At 54.5% G+C, this 24,787-nt stretch overlaps 1 protein-coding gene across 1 annotated transcript in view; it reads left to right on the top strand.

Annotated features, from left to right (window-relative positions):
* MXRA7 (matrix remodeling associated 7) overlaps positions 1-24,042 on the top strand; it is a 32,036-nt gene extending 7,994 nt beyond the window's left edge. Inside the window, exons 2-4 of the mRNA XM_069483173.1 lie at positions 10,209-10,272; positions 13,899-13,992; positions 20,652-24,042. Of these exons, the coding sequence (XP_069339274.1) occupies positions 10,209-10,272; positions 13,899-13,992; positions 20,652-20,766 (273 nt within the window). The 3' untranslated portion in view covers positions 20,767-24,042. The remainder of the gene's footprint in view (positions 1-10,208; positions 10,273-13,898; positions 13,993-20,651) is intronic.
* The last annotated feature ends 745 nt before the right edge of the window (positions 24,043-24,787 follow it).

Here is a 24,787-nt window from a genome sequence, read left to right as displayed (position 1 = left end):
GCGGCCGTCTGCCCTGGGCGGGGCCGGGCTGTGCTGCTCGCAGCAAGAGCAGTGAGCCAGTTCCTCCTCGCCTTCCCGCCTCTGTGCGCCAGCGGCTTCCCCAGCGCTCCTGTCCCTGCTGGCAAAGCTCATGTCTGTAATATCAACCGCCAGGGCTGCCTTCCAGAACGCACGGCCGCCAGCCCCCTCGGGATCAATGGCCAGTGGCGCCCACCGTCATGCCCTGAGCTCCGTTGCCTCTGGCCAGCCGCCTGCTCCACGTTCTCCCTGGGTTGTCTAATGAGCACCTCCAGCCAACACGTCTCATCAGAGTTCTGATCTCTGCTCCCTTCCCACTCAGCACTCCTCATCTCATTCCGGGTTCCACCATCCCTCCCTCTGCGGCTCAGACCAGAGGCCCAGGCGTCCCTGTGTTCTCTTCCTCCCTCCCCCGCAGTCCCCTCTGCAGGTCCAGTCCCCTCTATCCAGAGTGCATCCCGGGCACAGCGCTGCTCGATTCTTTCTGGCTGCAGCTCGTCTCCCTGCTTCCCCCACCACACACGGGCTCCCCCAGCCCCCGGCGTGACCCTCCTAGACAGAAAGCACATCCCGTGGCCTGCAGCCCTCCACTTCATGCAGAGCAAATTCTAGACACTGACTGGGGCCCTAAGGCCGACTTGGCTTCCTCTCCCAGCTCTGCCCCCTCTGCTCCCCCCTGCAGCCGCCTTTCCAGTGCTCAGACCCCCCAGGCCTGCTGCACCCGCATCTGGACCCTGGGGTGTCTGGTCGCTCTGCCTGGTACACCCCGCCTGGCCTGGGTATCACACACTGCTCCTCTTAGCCCTCACACTCCGTGTCCTTGCCCACGGGAGCAGATATAAAGTCACCCCTCCTTCCTCTCCTTCCTCTCTCTGCAGCGCATCGTCCTGTTTGGCTTTCTTCATAGCGCTTAATCCAGCGTGAGGTCATCTTTTATTTTAGTGTGCATTGTCTGCCGCAGTGGAATGTGTGCTCTTGAGAGCAGGGCCTTGCGCGGCACGTTCGCTGACACATCCACGGCTCCTGCAATAGGCCCAGCACAGAGTAGGCACCAGGAAGCACTGGTGGAATGAATAAGCTGCAGTGGCCACAAAAAGAAGGGAAACATCGCTGTCAGCTTCTGCCCAAGGACGGGTCCTGTCTCCTCATCTCTGCCCTGGATGGCAGGAAGGCATCTTATTTTCCTCCCTGCCCCAGCCGCTAGCCCAGCGCCTTGCACGGCGCCTGCCTGCAGTTCTTGCTCTGGAGCTGTGTGTTGTGCCCCAGAGAGGTGGACTGCCCTGCGAGGTAGTGAGCCCCCAGTGCTAGACGTGTTCAGAGACTGGATACCAGCAGTGCATCCAGGGTTCTATCGGTAAGTGTCTGGCCTTGGGTGGAAGCCACGCTAGATCAGTGGTTTGCTAACAGTTTCTAAAGTGCCGGGTACCTTTTTGCCTGTTCAGTCTTATCTGAAAGCCCAGTCCACAGAGCAAAACCAAAGCCGCTCTGGGTGGAGGTCCTGGCCCTCTTCTCTGCCCCTCCTCCCTGTAGCGGTCCCTGCAAACCTGGGGCAGAATAAAAACTCTGAGCTAAAGGACCTTGAGGGACCCCCTACCCCGGCAGAAGGAGGGGCCCAGCAGTGCGTTGTGGCGAATGGTGAAGGAGGGATCACTTGCCCCAGCCAGGTCCAAGGAGCACCCTGCGTCCCAGCCCACCGCCCAGCCCAGTGGCGCCTCCAGTGGCTGGGAGATGAGAGCAGTTCTTAGCAAGCACTGCGGAGACCTCGCGGAAGCCGACAGCAGGAGAATCTGGGAGTGGGAGAACTTGGAAGGTCAGGGATTATTAGAATTGAACACGGTAGGCCGTATAGGCAGGGGGCATGGGTTTTTGAGCAGGAAAAGCATCATTAAGTTGGCATTTTAAGATGTTCTCAAAGCAGGATGAAGTGGAGGAAGGGGACACAGTGCCACAGGAGCCGCCAAGTTGTAGCAGGAGCATGGAGAATAAAGCAGTGACTTCCAGAGACCTGTCACAGCAAGGGAGGGGGCAGGGGGTGTTTAGAAGTCAGAACGGGAAGGAACAGTCGGGTTGGAATCAGCATTCCTAGGCCATGATGAAGTGTCAAAGGTGCTGTGGCCGCCAAGAATTCTGGATGCGTGAGAGGGGCCAGTTTGAGACAAGACAGGTTATTAGGTTCTGGACGGAAGTTCCCTGTCACGTGGGACATGCCTTATCTGGTTGCAAATACGGATTTAGAGAAGGGGAGAATGTTGGTGACCTCTGCCCCAGCCTGCCCTCCCTGCCTGGCACTGCACCCTGGGAGCTGGCGCCAGCTCGGCTTTGCTGCTCACTGTGCTGCTCCTGTCATTGCAGAAGACGAACTGATTGGCTAATGGATCCTTCTGGAAGGGGAGACAGCACTGTCAGGTGGCGCCCAGGAGGCAGCCCCTGGGTCTGGCCCATGCTCAGGGGTGTCCATCTCGGAAACCCAAGCTGCTGCGGAGAAGTGGATGGGAAATCAGGCAGGCCCCTGTCGCCTTCCTGCTATCTCTGTTATCACCTGCCCGGTGGAGCTGCCGTCCTCTGATGTCACTGCGGATCAGTCAGTGGGTTTGGTGCAGTCACAGGAGGAGGCAGCTCTGGTGGCCGCAGGGCCCCAACAGGTCCTGCGTACAGGACCCCACAGCAGAACCATCTCCTCGGGCAGCAGACAGGCAGGAAGATAATCTGTCTCCCTCTGTCTCTCTCTACTTCAGCATTTTGCCGTGCTAAATGGCAGTGTGCCACCTGCAGGGTATGAACCAGGCCTCCCTGTGAGTCTCCCTGAGCCTGCAGTAGCCTGGCTGTCCCCTCTGCCCCTCCCTCCGCTCTGGCCTTTGGGGACCCTGGCCACGGGCTCCTGACACCTGGGAGGCTGTCGGGAAGCACTTCCCCGTCACCTTACCCCTCCCGCCTCCACTCCCTCCATTGGAGGAAAAAGCTGAGTTAGAAAATTATCCCACGGTTGGTTGGTCCGAGTGCAGTGGTGTTTACAACTAATTGATCACAACCAGTTACAGATTCTTTTAATTATTTAAGAAAAAAAAAAAAGAAAATTATCCCAGAACTTGTGAGATTAAAACTTGGTCTCCGTTCAGTCATGAATTGCTGAGACTCTGGTCAGCGAGGCGGCTGGGGTTTGGCCCAGCCAGGGCCTGCCCTGGGGACCAGCCAGGATGACGTCAGCCGTCTGTCTCCCAGGGCATCACCAATTCACAATTTCCATGAAATTGATTTCCTTTCATTAGAAGCATGATATATTAGTTTGCCAGAGCTGCTGTAACAGAATACCACAGACTGGGTGGCTTAAATAGCAGACATCTATTTCTCATAGATCCAGAGGTTAGAAGTTCAGACTCAAGGTGTTGGCAGGGTTGGTTTCTCCTAAGGCCTCTCTCCTTGGCTTGTGGGTGGCCACCTTCTCCTTGTGTCCTCACGTGGTCTTTCCTCTGTGCACTCATGCACCTGATGTCTCTGTGTGTCCGGATTTCTTCTTGTAAGGACAGCAGTCCTTGGACTAGGTCCCACCCTAATAGCCTCAGTTTAACTTCATCACCTCTTCAAAGGGCCTGTCTCCAAATAGTCAGCACTTGGGGTTAGGACGTCAACATATGAATGGGGTGGGGGGGTGCACAGTTCGGCTCCTAACACATGGGTACCGTGCAACACTCTTGGGCCAAGGGCACAGACAGGAAATCCACAGTGAAGGCCCTGTGTGACGTTTGCAGTCAGCTGCGCTGTTCTTTCCTTTAAGACTCCCACAGTGAACCTGCAGAACAGCCGGGTGCTCTGTTGGGTTTGTGCCGCCTCCAGGAACGGTCCTGGCTGAGCTCGGTGTGGCCGTCCCCATTTCTGACCATTTCACGCTGCACACTCTCCCTGCAATCACACCCCGCTCCGCGGAGCCACTGCCAAAGCCGTGGTGCTCTGTGCCACGTGCCTTTACCAGGGCCGTGCTCTCTGCCCCGAGAGCCCGTCCCTCCATGTCTGCCTGGCAAGCCCGTCTCAGACCCGGCGTGGCATTATCGTCCCCTCTAGGGCCTTCCCTGCTCCCCTCAGACTCAGAGGCGCTCCCCGTCCTGCAGGCCGCACTGTGCACCCTCCTGCGAACAGAGCCGCCACACTGAGCGTGCCAAGGCAGGAGGAGAAGCGAGAGGTGCCGTCAGGAAGGTCCGCAGGTGAACCCTTAGTGCCAGCTCTCTTCTGGACATAGCCTTAGACGACGCCGTGCTTGAGCCTCGCACAAGGCTTCACTGTAGCCCTCTCCTCACGTCGCGGCACCACTAACCAACGGAACGCCGGAGAGCCTTGGGCCGAGGCTCAGGGGCCACCGCTTGCAGGGGGACTTCCCTCCTTGTCTCAAGGGCACTGTTTCTGAAACTGGCGCTTCTTAGGCCATCAGCACTCTCACTTTCCTGTTGTGTATACATTTTCATAAAATCAGGGCAAAATGCAGTCAACAGTGGTGTTTTACTTTTTAAAAAATGTAATCCTTCCTATTATTATTATGATGTCTTCTAAAAGCCCTTCTTTCTGCTAGAAGCCCAGATCCTGGCCCTCCTGGAGAGGCCCTGGGGCGCCTCCTTGGAGCACAGTTTGATAACCGCTCCAAAAACTCTCCGTTTTTATACAACCCTCACCCCCTCCGCACCCCGTACAACTCAAGAGGTTCTTGGCTTGGAAGGTGAATGTGGTGCATGGTGGGCAGGTGGGGTGTCAGTGGACAGTGGACACAGTGGTCAGGGCTCTGGTTGCTGGTGACAGAAACACAGCTCTGGTGGCTCGTGCAGGAATGGCACCTGAGCGGCTCACATACGGGGAGAGGCGGGGGTGGAATGGCCTCAGGGACTCTCCAACCAGACTCTCCACCCCAGGGCCCACCCTAGGCAGCTCCCAGGTCCCAAGCTCCCAGCTCCAGGATGAGAGGGCCCTTGTCTCCCTAGCAGAAGTTAGGCCTGTGGATCATGTCCCCATGCCTCAGCCCACTGAGGTGAGGTGGAGGGCTGGGGGAGGGTCTGACTGTCGCAACTGGGGGATCTGGCTGGAACCACAGCATCCACGGGGCAACTTCTGGCCTGGCACAGTGGCTCACGCCTGCAATCCTAGCACTTTGGGAGGCTGAGGTCGGAGGATCGCTTGAGGTCAGGAGTTGGAGACCAGTCTAAGGAAAAGCAAGACCCTGTCTCTACAAAAAATAGAAAAATTAGCTGGGCGTGGTGGTGCACACCTGTAGTCCCAGCTACTCAGGATGCTGAGGCAGGAGGATCGCTTGAGCCCAGAAGTTTGAGGTTGCTGTGAGCTAGGCTGACGCCACAGCACTCTATTCAGGGCAAAAGAGCAAGACTGTCTCAAAAAAAAAAAAAGAAAGAAAAATAAAATAAAATAAAATCACATCTTGTAGTCACACAACTGCACCAGAAGTTTTATAAAACAATATCTACCTCTACCATGCACAAAACACTGTTTACCTTCGATTTCATTCTGGGGTGCAGGCGTGTCCCCAGAGTCTTTGTCAGTGTAGTTTTGATAACTTCAGAGGTATAAATGTACAAACATACAGAACACATCAGTTGAATATTTACTTATTTAAATTTCTTTTACACCTAATTTCTTGACATCCAAGTGTTAGATTTTGCATTTTAATTCTCTGCACGCGCCAGGGTCTCGGCTGATGGGTGGACAGAGCAGTCCTTTGCCACGGATGCCTCGGTGGCCTGATCGACCTCCCTCGCAGTCACCTGTGAACCAAATCCAGTTCTGTGGAAGATGGTAAGGCTGGACTGGCAAGTGCAGTCGCTGGCCGTCAGTCAATGAAAGGTTTTTCAAAGGTTGAAAATCAGCTAGAGCCATGTATAGCACTAGATGGTGATATTATATGAATTTGAGTAAGAAACAACAATATATTTAAATTGTAAACAACTAACCTTTCAAATGTCATTTTTTGGTATGTTTATAGCATTTATACTTCTGAGGTTATTAAAGCATTAAACTGTACCAAGACTTTGATTACCTATTCTTTAAAACGGCGGTCCCCAACCCCTGGTACCGGTGCATGGCCTGTTAGGAACGGGCCGCACAGCAGGAGGTGAGCAGGAGCGACTGAAGCTTCCTGTGTATTTGCAGCCGCTCCCCATCTCTCGCATCACCACCTGCTCAGCCTGGGGCTCCCACTGATTCTGCGTTATGGTCAGTTGTATAATTATTTCATTATATATTACAATGTGATAATAATAGAAATAAAGTGCACAATAAATGCAATGCACTTGAAGCATCCCGAAACCATCCCCTGCGCCCCCTCCCACCAGTCCGTGGAAAAATTGTCTTCCATGAAACCGGTCCCTGGTGCCAAAAAGGTTGGGGACCACTGCCTTAAAATACTAGTAGCAACCTCTCAATTGCTCTCAAGACCCGTCAGTGGGTCATGACCACAGTTTAAAAATAACGCCACACTTCAAAAGTCAAGTGCAAAATCTCAGTGTTTACCAGCCTCTGCTCAGGAGGGCGTTGGTGGGTCAGCTGACACCGTGTCCTTTGGAATAATAGGTCTGACCCGGCTCCTGAATTTCTCTCCCTGGGTTGCTGTTATTTGCGTGTGTGTCTGTTCTGCTGGACCACGAGCTGCTTAAGGCAGGGACTGTGCTCATTTTGGTTGCTGTTGTTTTTTGATCTCTGTGTCCCTTGCACATAATGGGGGAATCAGCTCCCTCTCTATTCTCAATATGGGGCTTATTTCTGCGGCGGAGCCCTGAGTAGGTCAGTGGCTGTTTGTCATTAAAGGGAAAACCAACTGTTTTTCTGTACATTCACACAATGAACGCTTCACTTCTGATACCAAATATGTGGTTTTTACCCCCCACCAACCAGTTCTCCAACTGCCCAGACACCAACTGGGCGTCCTCCAATCCACTTCCGACACGAACTACCCGGAGGCAGTGCAGACCCCACAGGTTAGGGGCTCAGTCCCACAAGACCCCCCATTTCAGATGCCAACCACAGTCAGCGGGTCACCCACACTTCTGTCCTACTTGGCTACAAATCGGGGCCTCTACAACCCCCTCCTCAAGTTCAGTAATTTGTTATTATAGTGAACAGAGTTTGGGGAAACACTTCTCTCTACGGGCTATAAACGACATGAGAACAGGTGAACAGCCAGATGGAGGCACGTACACGGGCTGAGGCCCAGAAGGGTCCTGAGTGGGGGAGCTTCTGTCCCCGTGGAGCTGGGCTGCGCCACTCTGCGCACGTGAAGGCGTTCGCCAGCCTAGAAGCTCCCAGAACCCCCTTCGTAGGGACATTTATGGAGGCTTCATCACGTAGGCATGATCCATTATTAACTGAGTCTCCAGCTTCTCTGTCCTCCCTGGAGGACAGGGGATGGAGCTGAAAGTTCCAAGCTTCTGGCCCCTGCCAGGGGCCCACCAAGAGTTGCCTCATTAGAACAAACAATGCTCCTGTCACCCAGGAAATTCCAAGGGATTTAGGAGCTTTGTGCCAGGGACTTGGGATCAAAGACCAAATATTAGAACAAAAGATGCTCCTACCACCCCTGTCACTTAGGAAATTCCGAGGGATTTAGAAGCTCTGTGTCAGGAACGAGGGCAGAGGCCAAATATATATATGTTTATCATGTTACAGTCATTCTTTTTCCTCTCTCTTTTTTGGAGTATAGAAGAAAATTTTGAAAAAGCCCCACTCTCAATGTCCAAAGACCCCTGTTAGCATTTTAAAAATATATTCGGCCGGGCGCGGTGGCTCACGCCTGTAATCCTAGCACTCTGGGAGGCCGAGGTGGGCGGATCGTTTGAGCTCAGGAGTTCGTGACCAGCCTGAGCAAGAGCGAGACCCCACCTCTACTAAAAATAGAAAGAAATTATATGGACAGCTAAAAATATATATAGAAAAAATTAGCCGGGCATGGTGGCGCATGCCTGTAGTCCCAGCTACTCGGGAGGCTGAGACAGGAGGATCGCTTGAGCTCAGGAGTTTGAGGTTGCTGTGAGCTAGGCTGACGCCACGGCACTCACTCTAGCCTGGGCAACAGAGTGAGACTCTGTCTCAAAAAAAAATATATATATATATATATATTCATGCATATTCTTAGAAAATCCAGGGAGGCTGAGGCAGGAGGATGGCTTGAGCCCAGGAGTGTGAGGTTGCAGTGAGCTATCATGACAGCACTGCATTCCAGCCGCAGAAACAGAGCGAGGCCCTATCTCAAAAACAAACAAACAAAAAAACCCTGAAATGTATAACATGAAAAGGAAAGCCCCCCAACAAGCTCTTCTCCCCAAAGAGAAGCTGTTAACAGTTTCTGGTGGGTCCTTCCAGAAAACTTTTTCTCTGCATATATGAGCATGTCTGTGTACTTCCATTCTGACATTTACACCAAGATTGGACCCTCACACTGGGTTGCCTCCTGCTTTTCCCCCTTGATGATTTATCGTGCACTTTGCATATCAGTAGGCATCAATGCCTCCTTTCAAATGCAGCATCGCGTGGTGTACATGCTCTGTGGTGTATTTAACTGGTTAATATTTAGGTACATGCTCTGTGGTGTATTTAACTGGTCAGTATTTAGGTACATGCTCTGTGGTGTATTTAACTGGTCAGTATTTAGGTACATGCTCTGTGGTGTATTTAACTGGTTAATATTTAGGTACATGCTCTGTGGTATATTTAACTGGTCAGTATTTAGGTACATGCTCTGTGGTGTATTTAACTGGTTAATATGTAGGTACATGCTCTGTGGTGTATTTAACTGGTTAATATTTAGGTACATGCTCTGTGGTGTATTTAACTGGTTAATATTTAGGTACGTGTGTTAACCAGATATATTTAGCTATTAATATAACATATTTAACTCCACAGATAAACATTTAGTTGTTTGCAGTTCTGTCTTGTTTTCTGCTGCACACGGTCAGAGTCATTGTTTAAAAATCCCAGTAGACGTTTTTCTGTGTCGAGCAGATCCCTCGCTGGGGGGTTGCTGCGTGGGGAGGGTTCTCCTTTTCCTGCCCCCTGAAGGGGCTGCTACCCCCTCAGCCACAAAGATACTCCGCTGTGGGACACCCAAGCCCCACGTCCCGACCTGAGGGTGTCTACTTTGTAGACAGCACTGAGTGTGAACTGCCGAGTGGGGGGCCCGGGTGGGGGGCCGCCGTCTCCCGCCCACCTCCTTTCAGGCAGCATTTCGGGCAGGCGAGAAAGTCACACTGAGGAGCTCCAGGCCACCTCCCAGCTCAGCTCCCTGCCTCCTCGTTCAGGAGCCTCCGCCCGAGCTGCCAGCACTGCCTGGACCCTGGGGTCGGCCTGTCCCTGTGCCGCCTGCTCCACGCTGGGCAGCTCATTTGTATTTGTGCTTTTGCAGTGGTGTCTGCGTTGGCTGGCAGGGCTTCCAGGTCGCAGTTCCTGGGGTCCCACGTCCCCTCCTGACGCCCTTCTGTCCCACAGAGCTAGAACCCATCAGCACACCCTGTCATCCCTGACATTCCTGCAAGCTGAAGTCACTCCTTCCTTCCACCACGGCCATCTGTTTATTGTGTCTGTGCGTGGGAGAGAACTGGGCGGCAGCGCTAGAGCTCCAGTTTTGGGAAAGTGGACACTGAGATCGTTAGGGGTGGAAAACGACGTGGGAGGAAGCGGAGAAGGAGCCTGCGATGGCCGGCCGCCCAGCCCCGTCGCAGATAGCCCTGCCAGCTTTTCTCCTGGGCCCTTTGTCCACTCTCTGCAGTGAGAGGCCGGGAGTCCCAGGCTCACTTAGCAACATGGCATCCAAATGCTTCCCCACCTGGGAAAGGTCCAGGTCACGGGCTCTCAGTGCACAGGTGAAGGAACGTGGTTCCTTGGCCCAGAGTCTCCCACCTTGGCCCAGCGGTGTTTGAGCCGCCATCACAGCCCCCACCGGCTGCTTGGCCGAGGCTTCAGGCCAGGCACTGCTCCAGGGAAGAGCAGCTGGACCCCCGAGGCCCTCCCCTCTCTCCCCTACCCTCTGCCCACCCACCACTTCCCCATCTCCCACCCCAGCCCCCACCTTTGGGCTCACATCTCTCCCAAGAGGGGGCCCAGGGGTCATTTTGGTCCTACTGAACCTTGAAATGCCGGAATGAAAGTGCCCAAGAGTTAGCCGTCACCTACTCTCTGCAGAGGGCGCTGACCCTGTCCTTGTCTTGCAGGAGGAGGAGCAGGACTCCGATGGAGAGAAGGGCCCACCCCAAGCAGGGCCTGAGGAAGAGGATGGTGAGTGGAAACGCTGCACTCACTGACGGGGTTTGACTGTGTCTGGGGTGGCCCATGCGCACCTGGGGGTCCCCGGAGCTGGGGTTTGAGTGCAAGACAAGGGGAATGGGCTGGGCGGGGCAGTGGCCTGAGGGGGGGGCTGAGAGGTTCAGTCTGGCCCCGGGATGTCCAGCCAGTGCCCTGCTCACCTCCCCGCCCACACCACTTGCACTTTTGGTGTTGGCTTTTCCATCTGTCAACTGTGAGTCATCTCCAGACACAGGGGCCCCGTCTCGTGAGTACACTAGGCACCCTGACGTCTGTCCTGCGGTGCCTCTCAACTCAACGCTTGGGACCACGTCATGCATTTCACGTTTCTCTCCAAGCATCTCTGACCTATTTTATTGAGTCAGAAGCTGCTCACAAGGCCGCTACCCGTGCCTGCCTCGGAGTGAAGGCCCCAGGGAGGACCTGCCTGGTTTCTGAGCAGCTCCCGCCAACGGCCAGGCCTCGGGGCCCCCAGACTGCCAGAGGCTGGGACACGAGAAAGGGAGGGACTGAGGGCCGGGAAGAGACTGCCGGGTTCCCACCTGGCGAGGACGGCGGGCGCCTGCCCCCGGCAGACAGAGACAGAACAAAACACAGAGTGGGGCTCCTGCTGGTCTGTCATGGTTTCTTGCTTTAAAAAAAAGCTGAGGTTTGACATTATAGCAAAATGTCAGCATTGGTTACGTCTGGACAGCAAGCACGGGAGGACTTAGTACTTTCTGTGTTTTTGTGTATGTTTGAAATAGTTCATAATTTCTAAAATGCAAGACTGTTGCTGTGACTTTAAGTCGGCTGTGGCAGGAGCGTGGAAAGAGAGGGTTTCAGGAATGCAGGAACAGGCCGTGGGTGGGTCCCTCCTGATGGCCTCTGAGCGGGGGAGGGGCTGGACTCTCGGCCAAGGCCCAGGCAGCAGGTGACAGCAGGCAGGGGGACGTCAGCCCGTCGACAGGGAGGACCCTCGCTCTCTGCTGTTGGTTCTCCCGGGTCATCTTCGAGGTAGGGACTCATAGCAACCGTGGCCCTGGGATCTGTCCCTGCCACATGGCCCAAGATGGCTGCTGAGATGCGGGGATCCTATTAGTGGCTTGGGGACGCAGAAAGGAGGCCAGAGCCGAGGCTGGGGGCCCCTGGGCAGGGACGAGAGAGCCTCAGCAGGCCACTCTCCCAGACATGCCTGTCACACCGATGCACAGCCCGAGGGCACAGCCCCACCCAACACAGTGCCCATCACTGGGGCCCCCCTCAGCCCCCCCTCCTTATCTGCACCACTGCCCTGGACATCCCAGCCCCCAGCCGCCTCCTGCCATCCCTAACGAGGCAGAGGGAGGAAAGGCTTCTGGCTTCAGCTGGCAGAAGAAAGCATGCGTGACCCCCAGCCCCTCTGCAGTGAGCAGCTCGGCTTCCGAGGCTAATTGATTAGTGTCGCTAAAATGACTTCCCTAAGTGACATGAGACTGGAAGAGGAAGCCTCCCTGCTCCCCAGGGGGCTCTCAGATGGAGCCCTCCTGGTCTAGCAAAATTGGATGCGTCCGTATCACTTGGTACCCGCATGTGATTAAGTCAAAGTCATTTGTTCTATCCGGCTCAGAAAACGTAAAGCTAATCAGACCTCCCCGTAAATTGAAACCTAGTCCCCACCCAGCTGGCAGGATTTGTTTGTGGTTTAATTTTCTAAAACATAGCAACACAGTGACCCTCATGTTGGGGTTAGTCAGTTTTTTTTTTCTTTCTTTCTTTTCTTCCTTTTTACTTTTTTGCTATGCCCCCACTGTCTCAAGCAGCCCTGTCGGTTTTCTTTGTCAGTCGCCTCTCTCAGCTCCAAAGGTGGCATTGGTTGCGGGCCAGGCGTGGTTCAGCTGCTGTCTGGGTGCGCTGTATACTCAGAGCTTCCATGATAACCCACGGCCCAGGCCCAAGCTCCTTCAGGACGAACGCAGCAGCTCAGACAGCAGCCCCAGGTCCCAGCAGCCCTAAGAGCCCCCGATTCCCAGGCCCAGAGGAAACGGGACTTTCCTGGGCGCTGCACTTCAGCCCGGGCAGAGCTGAGCTGGAGGAGAAAGCCGGCCTGGGGCAGCTGGGGTTCCAGTGAGGAGGGCGGAAGGATGGCCCCTCTCTCTGCCCCAGGACCCTGGGGTCCCCTCCCACCATGTTGCCCCCTGGCTCACTGCCACCTTGCACTCCTTGGACCCCCCAGGCAGGCTCGGCCAGGCCCTTGGTGGGGCTGTCCTCCTAGGCACCCTCTCAGCTTCCCATGACGCCACCAGCCTTAAATCGCTCCCCAGCCACCTGATGTCACCTTCCCGGCAGCCCTACCCCCCTCAGCTGTCCCTGTGTGCAGAGCTCAGGACCAACTGAGACTGCATTTGTTAATTACTTCCATTTGCTCCCTGCATGTTTTATTCACGGTTACAAGCTCAGCACCTAGAATTGTGCTCACTAAATATTTGCGGATTCAATGACAAGCAGATGTCGTAGCTGCTCCCTAACGAAAAGTGTTAGCCCCTGGGCAGTTGGCTGGGGTGAGGCAGCGGGCAGGAACAGCCAGCTTTCTCCTTCTAAGCAAGGTTGTGATGAGAGGAAAACACAACACTGGCCACGTACTGTTTGGGCTCTGAGTTTACATCCGGAGCCTTCTTTCTCCCCCCCCCCCTGCCCCCCCAAGAACCTGATCTGAGAGGCCTTTTCCTCCCCTGGAGCCGCCTCAGCCTGTCCCATAGCGACAGCTGCCAGCTGGAGGAGGTGGGGTGGCATTGGAGGGACAGCTGCTTCTAGAATAGCAACTGAAAAAGGAGACATTTCCTGATCTCCGAGTCTTCCTTGCTCAGTCCTTGGAGTCCATGGGGGTTAGATAAGACAGGCCAGGCAGCCTCCGTCCCCAGGGCTGGCGGGGACTCCAGCTGACACCGCTGGATGTGGGGACCAGCTTCTCCCTGCAGATGCTCGGCTTTTCTGTTCTGCCTTCAGCCCTCACCTGCCCCGGCCTGTGCGCCTGGCGCCATGTTCACGCCAGGCCCCAGGTCCCACCTTTCCTCTGCCCAGCCCGGGGCACCCTCCCCAGGCCTGGAGAGCTGCCTTTGGCTGGTCTGCAGGCGGCCGTGGGGTCTGCCCTCAGGGACTGGCAAGTCCTGCCAGGCCCAGTCAGCAGTGGCGCTGTGCTGCCAACTGCTGTGACAATTCCCGCATCACTGGCACGGCCCAGCGCGGGCTGCTGCATCGTTTTCAGATTTCTAATAACTGTGGGGGCAGGGCAGGATGGCAGGACACGCCGGGGCTGCAGGGCCTGCCTCCCAAGCCCGGGAGAAGGAGGTGGGGGCCCGGGCCCAGCGAGTGTCCAGCAGCAGTTGGGGGCCCCGCAAGGTGAGGGAGAGCGCCTCGCAGACAGCGGCTGTGGGGCGGGGGGCACTGGGGACAGAGCCATGGGCTGCAGGGGTGTTCTCTCGGGGAGGAGTTCCTGGGAAGCTGTGGGGTGAGGTGAGGTGCAGCCTGGGAGGACAGCCTGGGGCTGCTGTCACCCAGGTGTCCTTTAAAAGGTAACAAAGGGAAGAGGCTGGTGTGGGGCCCGCCTGGCCTGACCGCCTGGCCTTGTCCCCTCTCTGCAGGAGAGGCCTTCTCCTTTAAATACAGCCCTGGGAAGCTAAGGGGAAACCAGTATAAGAAGATGATGACCAAAGAAGAGCTGGAGGAGGAGCAGAGGTAGGTGCAGCCCCGTGGTGGGCCTCCTCCAGCCCTGGCACTAGCCGGGCAGGCTCTCGCGCCCTGCAGACGGTCCCCTGGGGCACTGGTTGGGAGGGGGCCGCTGGTGATGGGTGACGGGCACAGGGCCCGGTTCTCCCCTCCCCGCCCCACACCTAAAAACAGTGAGACGCCAGGAAAGAGCCAGGAGCAGACCCAGATGTTCACTTATGCGTGGAGTCCACGACAAAACCAATTCATCACTTGGGACAGGGCTCCTGGGCCTCTCAGTGCTTATCCCTTGCCTGGCTCCCGCCCCGCCCAGCCCCACCTGCAGCCGCCTTTTATCTGCCCGGCTCCAGGGGGCTCTCGGGCAGTGCAGCTGCGGCTTTTCCTGCTCAGAACTGGGCTCCCCGCACATCTGGACACCCCCATTTTCTCTCAGCTCCAGGGTGGAAGGAGGGCCCTGGGAGCAGCGGGGACAGCCGGGGAAGGAGGAGGCTCTGGGGGTCCACTGGTGAAAGTGGAGTCTAAATGGCAGCTGTGCCATCTTCCGAGCCTGGCAACCCAGACGGGCCCGTGGGGCTCACCCCCTACTGCTGAGCGGAGGCTCGCGGCCTAGGGTTCATTACTTCAGAACGCAGAACTCCACCGCCACTTCGAGGCTGCCCACCAGGCCGCCCGTCAGCCCTCCGACACCGGGGCCGCTCTGCCCACGAGAGCCCCCCATCTCCAAACCTCAGCAGGAAGGCTCTTTCCCTGGGCGGGGGTGGGGGGCCCTGTAAGCACAGCCACCAGGAAGACCCCAGTGGGAGCCCCCGACTCCTCGGCACTGAGGCTGGTGCCTCTTGGCATGACCGGGTTTGCTGCCTTTATATTTCAGGATTGAGCTGACCTCTGACCTCACTTCCCTGTAGCAAGTTCCTTAGGTCCTGAGCCACAAATATTCTTGCAAATTCTCTTGGTAAGGACATTGACTTCTTAGACTAGTGGTGCTTCCCTCACACTGTCTGCTAACGTGTCCCCAAAACCACTGACGTGGTCTGGACCTCCCTCCTCCATCGCCTTCATAACTGATTAATACGTTTCCCACCCCGCCCTTCTCCTTCTCGAGCACGAGGACTCGCTGGCAGAGAGGGCCCCTTTCCGGGACAGAGGTTCTTGGAGGCTGAGTTAGGTCCCTGGTGGCCCAATGGGCCAGCTGGCTGGGGGCCAGTGCCCCTTGTGAGGCTGAGGGCGCTGTCGTCCCTGGGACCCCAGGGCCTGTAAGAATGTGGATGCTGTCACCTTGTAGCTTTGTTAGGTCCCCGCAGGTGAGGCTATTGATTGGACAGTGCACAGCAGACACCCTGAGAGCAGTCTGTGCTTCCCAGCTGTGGGACAGGCAGGATTTTAGGATCAGGGCAAGGGTGCCAGGCTTCAGCAGGGGCCACACCTGGCCCACTGCCTGTCCATGTCAGTCCAGCGTGACTGGGACACAGCTGTGCCCATGCATTTTCCTGTGGTCTGTGCTACAGTGGCAGAGGTGAGTCACTGCAACAGGGGCCACACAGCCCACAAATCCTAAAGTATTACCTGGCCCTTTACAGACAGAGTTTGCAGCCCCCGGCTAGAGAGGGCCTGACGCACCTGCCAGCCCTCAGAGGCCCCTGGGGACCTCGGCCTGTCTCTGCCCGCCCAGGATGATGGAAATCGTGGGTCTGGAGGGACTATTAGCATCGGAAAGACCTCAGGCTGGGCACTGCCACTGCCGCCCTGTGTTCAGAGCTGGGACCTTGGAAATGGGGAGGGGAAAACGCTTTCTCTGTTATTTTCAGAGAGCAGACTCTCCATTGCCCAAAAGGGCCTCTCCCCCTGGATCTCCGGGGGTTTCTGGACCACCAGTTCACACTTGGCTATTCTGTGGGATGGAGACTGTGCCCGAGGTGCTGCTCCTGGGGTGAGGGGAGTCCCCGACTCATTCTGCACGCTGCAGCTGTCACTTTGTGCCCTGAGTTGAGAAGGAGGGGCTGGGGGACTTCATGAGGCGGGGCTGGAGTTCATGTTCATTCCCATCACTGCCCTGGCCTGCATGCTCCCGTGGCTTTCCGGCATGCCCGTGACACCTGCGTGCTCCCTCCTGCCCTTCCCCGCATGTAGTCAGCCCCCACGAGGCACCGCGTCACTTCTGTTCCTCACATGGGGATGCTTGGGGTTGCAGAGGCTGGTAAGTTTGGCTTCGTCTTTTCATCTTCAGCACGATAGTCCCACGGGGGCTGGGAGAGCCGACGGCTGGGAGACCCTTCTGGTCCCAGCCGAGTCCAGGGAGCCGCCCAGAGTGATCAGTGTGAACAGTAACATGCATGTTCTTGTCAAACCACTAAAACCACAGGCCAGCAGGCAGGGCGCTCTCTTCTCTGCCTGTCGGATTCCTCCCTGCCAAACTCCTGCTGCTCTCCGATCCCTTCCCTGGCACCCAGGGTCCCCAGTCACGCTGCCAGCTAGTTCCCAGTTAAACGCTGCGTGTCCCCTCACTTTACGTGTATTAGCTCACCAGCATCTCTGTCCAGAGCCTGCATCTCCAGTGGTTGCCTGTTCCAGCATCCCCAGAAACCTCGGTCACAGGCTTTCAGGACGTGGTGACAGTGAGGAAGTGGGACTGGAGGCGGGAGGCCCCACATCAGACCTCCACACGCTTGGTGGGGCGTCCCCATCCTCGGAACTGCTCACAGTCAGATTCCTTCTGCGGGGCAGGGGCCGGGCAGAAAGTGGTCGGGTCTGTAAATCCAGAGGCAGCTGCCGCTTAAGACCCTGCCTGTCACCGTCACCGCTTCCCTGGGTCTCCCCTCAGCCCGAGGTTCACACTCTTCACCAGCATTGGCACTGCCTCTGGGGGAGTCCCTGGGTTCCCACCTCGGCTTCTCTGGGAGCTGCCGCCTCCAGCTTAAAGGTGTGGTCGGCTTGCAGGCTGGTGACAGCTCCCTGGGCAAGAGGCTAGTGCCGCTGGCAAGGGCTTGGCTGGTTTGCAGCTTGGCAGGAAGAAGGAAAAGCACAGTTGTCAGTTCCGCTCCATCAGTTCTCCCACCTTCTGGTCCCGGAGGGGACACAGACCCCAGGTTGTAACCTAGGCTGGCTCTGACAGGTCAGGCCCTGGCCCCACACCCCTCCCTGTGAAGGTCTGCAGGACCGTCCTGACCCTTCTAGAAATGGACGCGACTCTGGAGGAGGGTGTCTTGCATGGCGTCGGGAAGGGGAGGAGGAGGCGGAGGCAGCACAGCTGTGGGACAGATCTCTGGTTCTTAAACTTGATGCATCTGTGAAACCAGCCCGTTGGATCCCGTGCTCTGGCTGGAGGCGCACGTTGGCCCCGACGGCCACGAGAGGGCACCGCAGGGACAGAATCAGGCAGGCAGCGCTGTCAGCACTCCAGCATCCCCAGAGGGGACAAAACCCAGCCAGTGGGAATGTGAAAGGACCTAGGGCGATAGGAACATCGCCACCGTCACCGCTGCAGCCACACAGCCAGGATCAGAAAGGCCCCATAACTCACCTGCCCGCGTCCCTAAGATACCTCGCAGAGGCCGAGTGCCCATCCCAGCTGCCAGGCTCTGTGGACCCGGCGGCTTTGCGGCACACACTATCTTGCTGCAAGTGAAGAGACGCAAAGTGCCAGGCGTTTGAGAAACCAGGGCCCAGTGCGGCTTCTGCAATTCCAAACATCTCCTTCCTCATCCCGGTTTCCCCTTTCCTCTCCCTCCGTACGTGTAAGGTACGACGAGTAAAGTAAATTATCTTTTTCTCCCTATTTCTCTTTACAGAACTGAAGAATAACGAAGTTGTCCTTAGCCTCCTCCCAAAAGCCTTTTCCTTTTGGCATCTTAAAAGCTTGAGATAAAATGGAGACCCCCAGAGAGCAGCCCAGGCAGGCTCCCGGGCGCGTCCTGCCTACGTGGACCTGCTGAGCAACAGACCCGCAGTCAGGACGTGGCCCTGGGCCAGCAGCGTCCTGAAAGGGCCTTGACTCCCCCGTCTGGAGTCACTCACCCCAGCTTATGTGGGCGATTCCTTACGCTGGAGGGTTTTAAGGGTTTGAGCTCAGCCCCCAGACTCTGATTTTTCTTACCACTTAGACTCGCTCTCACACACCCTTCAACCCTTAGATCCCACCAACTTCAGCGGCTTCTACATTTCAAAACCAGAGTAGTTTCATTGCAGCCCTCCTGTTCCCCTCACTGAAGCCAAACCGCAACAGACTTTGAGGTCTGACAGACAAATGAGCTCACCTGTGCCCACCAGCTCCGTCAGGGATGGTGGACATGCCCTTTCTCTCGGGGCCCCGCGTCCCTCTTTCTCCCCAGCTGGCCCGGCTGTCGGGGTGAGACGCGGCGTCGATTGCTGGGCAGCAAGGAACCGGTGCCAGGTGTTGACTGGGTCGTTGTCCTCGGATCCAGCCCTCTTACTGCTAAGAGGCCTTTTCACTGATGTTCTTACCAGCTCGGCCAAATCTCCACCTTTGCTTTGGCGGAAGCAATAATAATGATGGTAGCTTAAAATAGATTTTTTTCACTACGCTTTTTCCTAGAAGGTTTCATAGATTATTTAGAACTTCACCAGATAATCAGATCAGTCGCAGATTAGCTTCTTGGAATTTTATATTTGACAATATTTGTACTATATCAAATTAATTTGCTTAGATGTATTGGTTAAAACATTTTTTTAAAGGAGTAAGTTTATAGAAATTTTTTTCATTTAAAATGGAAGGCCGGGAAGTGTCCGGTGTCAACTCCTGGGCACGCGTCCCCGGTGGCCGTCTCTTCTGGGCCTGATGCCTTAGGTTCAGGGCTTAGGGCAGAACAGGCAGCAAAGCAGCAGCCACACAGTCAATGCCTGTGACACAGAGCCACGTGACGAGGACGAGATGTACTCTGTGTCCCCAGACAGCAACAGGGATGCCCTGTCAGGTAGTGGCTCCCTCCAAGTGTAGTTACCTAGGCCCGTCTGGGAACTTCCTGATCGTGGCTTGTGCGCACCAAGCCTCCTGTACTCCTGACGGCTTAGAGCTCTGTAATCAGCCTTGTTCAGTCCAATAAACTTTGAGTAGATGATCTTGATTACTGTGTGTTTCTTCAGTTTGCTTTGTTTTTAAAAATAATCTCTCTTGAACCCATGAAAATGGGAGCCCTCCTTCCTTTTCATGCCTCTCCGTCTCCAGCAGAGTAGGAAGTCCTGTGTCCACCCTGTTAAAAATATACACCCGCCACAGCCATCGAAACCACATAAAATGATTTGTGTTCACTCAGGGAGATGTCCCCACACACATCCGGATTGCGATTCCGTCCAAGGAGCTCAACACACAGTGCCCCTGTTCTGTTCATGGTAGCCCTTACTTCGTACCGCAGGGCACAAAGTACGAATCATAGCCTCCTTCTCCAGGCAGGGAAACTGGCTGTAGACATCACTTCCCTGGGGGGACAAAGGAGGCTGGGAATTGGGACTTCAGCATTTCAACTTCTAGATGCTGCTCTAGACAGAACTGTTTCCTAGATGGATGATACAGGGCTGAGGAGGGTGCACTGTAGCAGGAAGAATATGGCAGGAAACGTATAAGACCAGACGTTGAGACCACCCCTCCAGGCAGTGTTGGGGATGCTGGTGGCCTGGAAGCTATGCTAAAGTCCCGTGTTATGGTGGACCTGGAATGTGCCCACAGCAGAGCCAGCTGCCAAAAGGGGTCCCACTCTGCAGTGTGGTTGACAGCCTCTGAAGGTGCCACGCCAGTGGTGTGGCGTGGAGGGCAGGGGCCGCAGAAGCAAGAAACTGGAATAGTGAGATACAGCCGGAATGCAGTGCCCAGCCCAGCCGAGCAGCACAGGGCACCAGAGTGGAACAAACAAAAACATACAGTTGCTGGGTTTCGCTGCCGTTTGGCCCTGCCCTTTCATGTTTTTGCTGTGGGAGTTGTCCTGGGGGCTGGCCAGATGGTGTGGCCCAGCCTCATAAAGATAACAGGACATCGTGCCCAGCCACAAAACAGATGTGCAACGGACATCAAGGCCAATCTCCAGCCACACCCATTTCCTGGAAAGGGGCAGGGCCGCCCCCTGCCATAGGGTGTCTTTGTGCAAATTAGAAAAGGCACCCCTTCCTCTGGGCAGTGTAACCCCACGGGCTGGATTTCAGCCTGCCCTCCCTGCCCCTCTGCCAGGCACCCTCTTGCTCACACCTGTATGTGCCCACATCTGTACACGCCCGTCTCCCCACCAGTGATGTTTTTTCTTCCCCACCTTTGCCTCATCCCTCTAAACCAAGGCTGTTTCTAACTTAGTTCTTCATGGGCTCTCAAGCCACTCAATGGAACTTTCTTCTTCCTCATTGCTTCACTGTGGGATGTGCAATCAACACTGAAATGAGACCCAAGGGGAAACTGAGGCACAGAGAACCTAAGTAATACTTGGGGTCCCCAACCCTCCATGGTAAACCTGAAACCTAGGCTCCTGGTTTTTAGAACCCTCAACTTGAGTGTGTTAGACCAAACAGCTCTTGCGTTGTGAGTTTTATTTTTGTGTCCTTATTCCGAAGAGCAGAAGTGATAACAAACGAGAGAGCAGAGTCCTAAGTCCGCCAGCTTCGCGTGGGGTCTCTCTCTCTCTCCTCCTTGGGTTAGGAGAACCTTTTTCCTCTTTGTCCTTTCTTCCCGACAGAGTTCAGAAGGAGCAGCTGGCTGCCATCTTCAAGCTCATGAAAGACAACAAGGAGACGTTCGGCGAGATGTCCGACGGCGACATGCAGGAGCAGCTCCGGCTCTACGACATGTAGGCCCGTCACCTGCAAGACCCTCAGCGGCCGTGCCTCGACTCTGTCCTGACCCTTGACCCATGCACTTATTTCCAAACTCTTGTCGGCTTAATTTTATCATAGACGTAGGCACACATTCTATACAGATTTGCTCAGTTCTTGCAATTTATATATCATTTGACAGGCATCAAGATTGTTTTCTTCACAGGAGAAGGTCCCTCACCTCTTTGGCTTCTGCTCGTGGGTGAGGTTCCAACTGCTGTATAGGTGAGCCTCTGAGGCCTCTGATCCAAAGTCAACCTTCTGCGCGGACCCAGGGCAGGCAGCAGTCCAGGAGTCTCACTTGGCTGGGTGTGGTGGCTCACACCTATAATCCTAGCACTTTGGGAGGCTGAGATGGGAGGATCACTTGAGGCCTGGAGTTCTAGACCAGGCTGAGCAACATAGCAAGACCCTGACTCTACAAAAAACACAAAAATTAGCTGGGAGTGGCAGCGTGCACCTGTAGCCCCAGCTACTCGGGAGGCTGAAGCAGGAAGATAGAGCTTGAGCACAGGCGTTTGAGATTGCAGTGAGCTGTGATGATACCACTGCATTCCAGCCTGCACAACAGAGTGAGACCCTGTCTCAAAAAAAAAAAAAAAGGCCTAACAAAGACTCCCCTTCCATCCGGGCACAAAATGATGGTATAAGAGGTAAGATCTTCCAAGGGTTTCTCTCATTTAAGCAGGAGACTTACTTTAAATATAATTAAACAAGACTTACTTGAGTACTTACAATGTACCTAATAAGTCTGCTAGACACTATAGATAGAAGAAATCAAATAAGTGACCTAGTCCTGCCTTTCAGGAGGCCAAAGACTTTTAGAAAAGAAAAGCCCATGTGCAGGGAAGGAGACCCTCACCAGAAAGCAGTCAATACAATTCCCAAGTGCTCTAAGATGGTGTCTAGGATAGTGTCTGGGACACCAGAGGGATCCATCTGTTTTGTGAGCACGTGAACGCACGGTGATGGGAGTAAGTTATAAGTTGTCCTTCAAGCACACAAGGCCAGTTTCTGCTCACCCTGTTGGCAGGAAAATACACAGTTCTCAAGCAAACTAGGTTAGGGAGGGCATGCTAAAGAGAAAACCTTTGAAAATTCTTAGAGATATTTTTTATTTGCTGAAATAAAACTTAAACACTGAATTTAAAAAGCAGTGGCATTTCCCCCTCACATTGGTAACGGTGGGGAGTACAGTTAACTTCCTGTCATCTCTTGTTTGCTAGAAATTCTTCAGGAACCCCTCCCATTTGTTATGTAATCCCTTTGGCTTCTTTGCTGACAATTTCTCTCTGCGTCTGTTGTCTTACCCAAATGCCAGTGCTTTTTCTTTTTCCAATTATCTTTATTTTTGCTGTCAATGCTTTTTTCCTTTTCAAAAATTATTTTCATCTGTTTTGTCAAAAGCATTTCAAAATGTTATGATTTAAGAATTGTTTGTTCCCTTGCTCAGGTCACAGGGACCCCTTACTCCGTCTTATCTCCCTGGCCTCTAAATGCATGTCAGCAGGCACTTGGGTTTCCTCATCCCTCCCAGGCTGGGCCGCAACACGTGCGCTCTGCTGCCAGCTTTACCTCCCTTTCCCCGTCCCGTTCCCGGGCTCCTTCTGACTAGATGAAACCAGAACAGTTCACGTACTTGACTCAAAATCCTCATGGCTGTGAGGGAAGTAAGCTGAAAGAACTTTGTATACTTGTATAAGCTAAGATGTTCCATTGCAAAGATCAGAAAACTCCAACTTAGCTGGCTTAGACAGGAGGAGGCTGTCTCACCTAAGAAGTCCAAAGGTAGGATGGCTCCAGGCCCAGAAGGGTCCGCGCTCAAGCTGCCGTTCTTTGAGCTCAGTCTCCCTTGAGTTGTGGGCTTTTGTTGTAGACCTGCTGTCCTCATGATGGCAAGGTAGCTGCAGAGCTCATGCCCAGAAGCAGGAAAAGGGCCATCTCTTGTTTGTGTCTCTAGGCATGAAGGAACTGGTCCAGATGTCCCCATCCCACCTCCCTTCAGGTCCCAATTGGCCAGAATATGTCATGTACCCATGCCATGCTTCAACCAATCACGGGCAAGGAGATGGGCCCACTGTGATTGGCCTAGACCCTTGGGGCATGGGGCTGGGTCTAGCATCCCCTGAACACACAGCCATTGGGAGGAGGGGTCACTGAGCCTCATCAGGGCTCTGTGACAGAGGGGGGAGGGATGGGTTTTGGGAGACACCTGCACCGCCTATGAGTGTACTGTGAGCTCCAGGAGGGGGCCAGGTGGGCACTCAGAAACCAGTGACTGAAATACCGAGCATCCTCCTCCATGATGGAGGTCTGTGCCCAGGCCCCACTCCAGGCCTTGAATGCTCCATGGAAACACTGCTGGCTCGCTGTGACTACTGGGTGCCTCTTATCTCTTCCTAGTAAGTGCTGGCATCTGTTTATACCACTTCTGCCACCTCACCTGAGATTGCTCTCATCAGCTCACCTGTGATACTGAGATTCGGTTCAGTGAATGATGCTCTTCCCCTCTAAGCAAATGCCTCACTCCACCTGTGGCTCGAAGAGTCCTCTTAAAACTAAACCAGCTGGGTGCGGTGGCTCATGTCTATAATCCCAGCACTTCAGGAGGCTGAGGTGGGAGGATCTCCTCAGGCCAGGAGTTCAAGACCAGCCTGGGCAACACAGTTAGGCCTGTCTCTACAAAAAATGTAAAAATTACCTAGGCGTGGTGGTATGCGCCTGTAATTCCAGCTACTCGGGAGGCTGAGGCAGGAGGATATAGCTTGAGCCCAGGAATTTCAGGTTGCAGTGAGCTATAATCATACCACTGCACTCTAGCCCAGGCAACAGACCAAGACCCTGCCTCAAAAACAAACAAACCAACCAACAAAAAACTTAACCTATTTCAAACTGACATGCGTATGTCCCCCAGATCTCAGTATTACTATGGGTCAGGAAAATCAGAGTTCCTTCTAAAAAATGTTCCTGTAGATTCAGAACCAATTCTTAAAAGGTTCTTTGAGTCAATGGCAAGAACTTAACACAAAACTGTATGATAAACATTCTACCCTGCAAGCTGAAACCAAGAAGAAAACCCCTATTTGTCTCATGTCAGGAAGAAGAAAAATCAATACCATTAGGGCCACTAAAAAGCATGAATTAGGGCAGAAAGAAACAGCATGGTGGGAGACTGCAAATGCTGAGGGACATCTGCACGGTAGCCATGGCAGGACATCACATTTTTCACTGCCCCCAGGGGCCAGAGCCACAGGGGCCTACAGAAACCAATCCAGGCCGGGCGCGGTGGCTCACGCCTATAATCCTAGCACTCTGGGAGGCCGAGGCGGGTGGATCGCTCGAGGTCAGGAGTTTGAGACCAGCCTGAGCAAGAGTGAGACCCCGTCTCTACTAAAAATAGAAAGAAATTATATGGACAACTAAAATATATATATACAAAAAATTAGCCGGGCATGGTGGTGCATGCCTGTAGTCCCAGCTACTCGGGAGGCTGAGACAGGAAGATCGCTTGAGCTCAGGAGTTTGAGGTTGCTGTGAGCTAGGCTGACGCCACGGCACTCACTCTAGCCCGGGCAACAGAGTGAGACTCTGTCTCAAAATAAATAAATAAATAAATAAATAAAAAAGAAACCAATCCAAAAGGCTTGAGAGAATGTTTAGGTGCTCAGGGCCTCTGCCCAGCAACAGGAAGCCTGGCCCAGGCTGGCCTGCCTATGTGACACAAATAACAGTGGCTTGGCACTCATCATACACTTGCAGTTGAGCTAAAAACCCCGTCCACAGACAGTTCGTTTCTATTTACCAAACCCTGCTTGCCAGAAACTTTTCAGGGCTCCTTCCCTCAGAGTGTCATAACTCTACCATCTGGACAGAATTAGCTGGCTTCTCACTTTCTGTGTTGAAAGTAATCCCATTTGCCAGCGGCCACGTTGAAGAAAACACACACTCTAAGCTGCTTTAGGAATAACCTAAAACTGAGGGGAGATTTTCTGTGAACTGT

The sequence above is a fragment of the Eulemur rufifrons genome, chromosome 9 (genome assembly GCF_041146395.1).
Source record: "Eulemur rufifrons isolate Redbay chromosome 9, OSU_ERuf_1, whole genome shotgun sequence".
NCBI lineage: Eukaryota > Metazoa > Chordata > Mammalia > Primates > Lemuridae > Eulemur > Eulemur rufifrons.
This window is presented reverse-complemented; position numbering and strand designations above follow the sequence as displayed.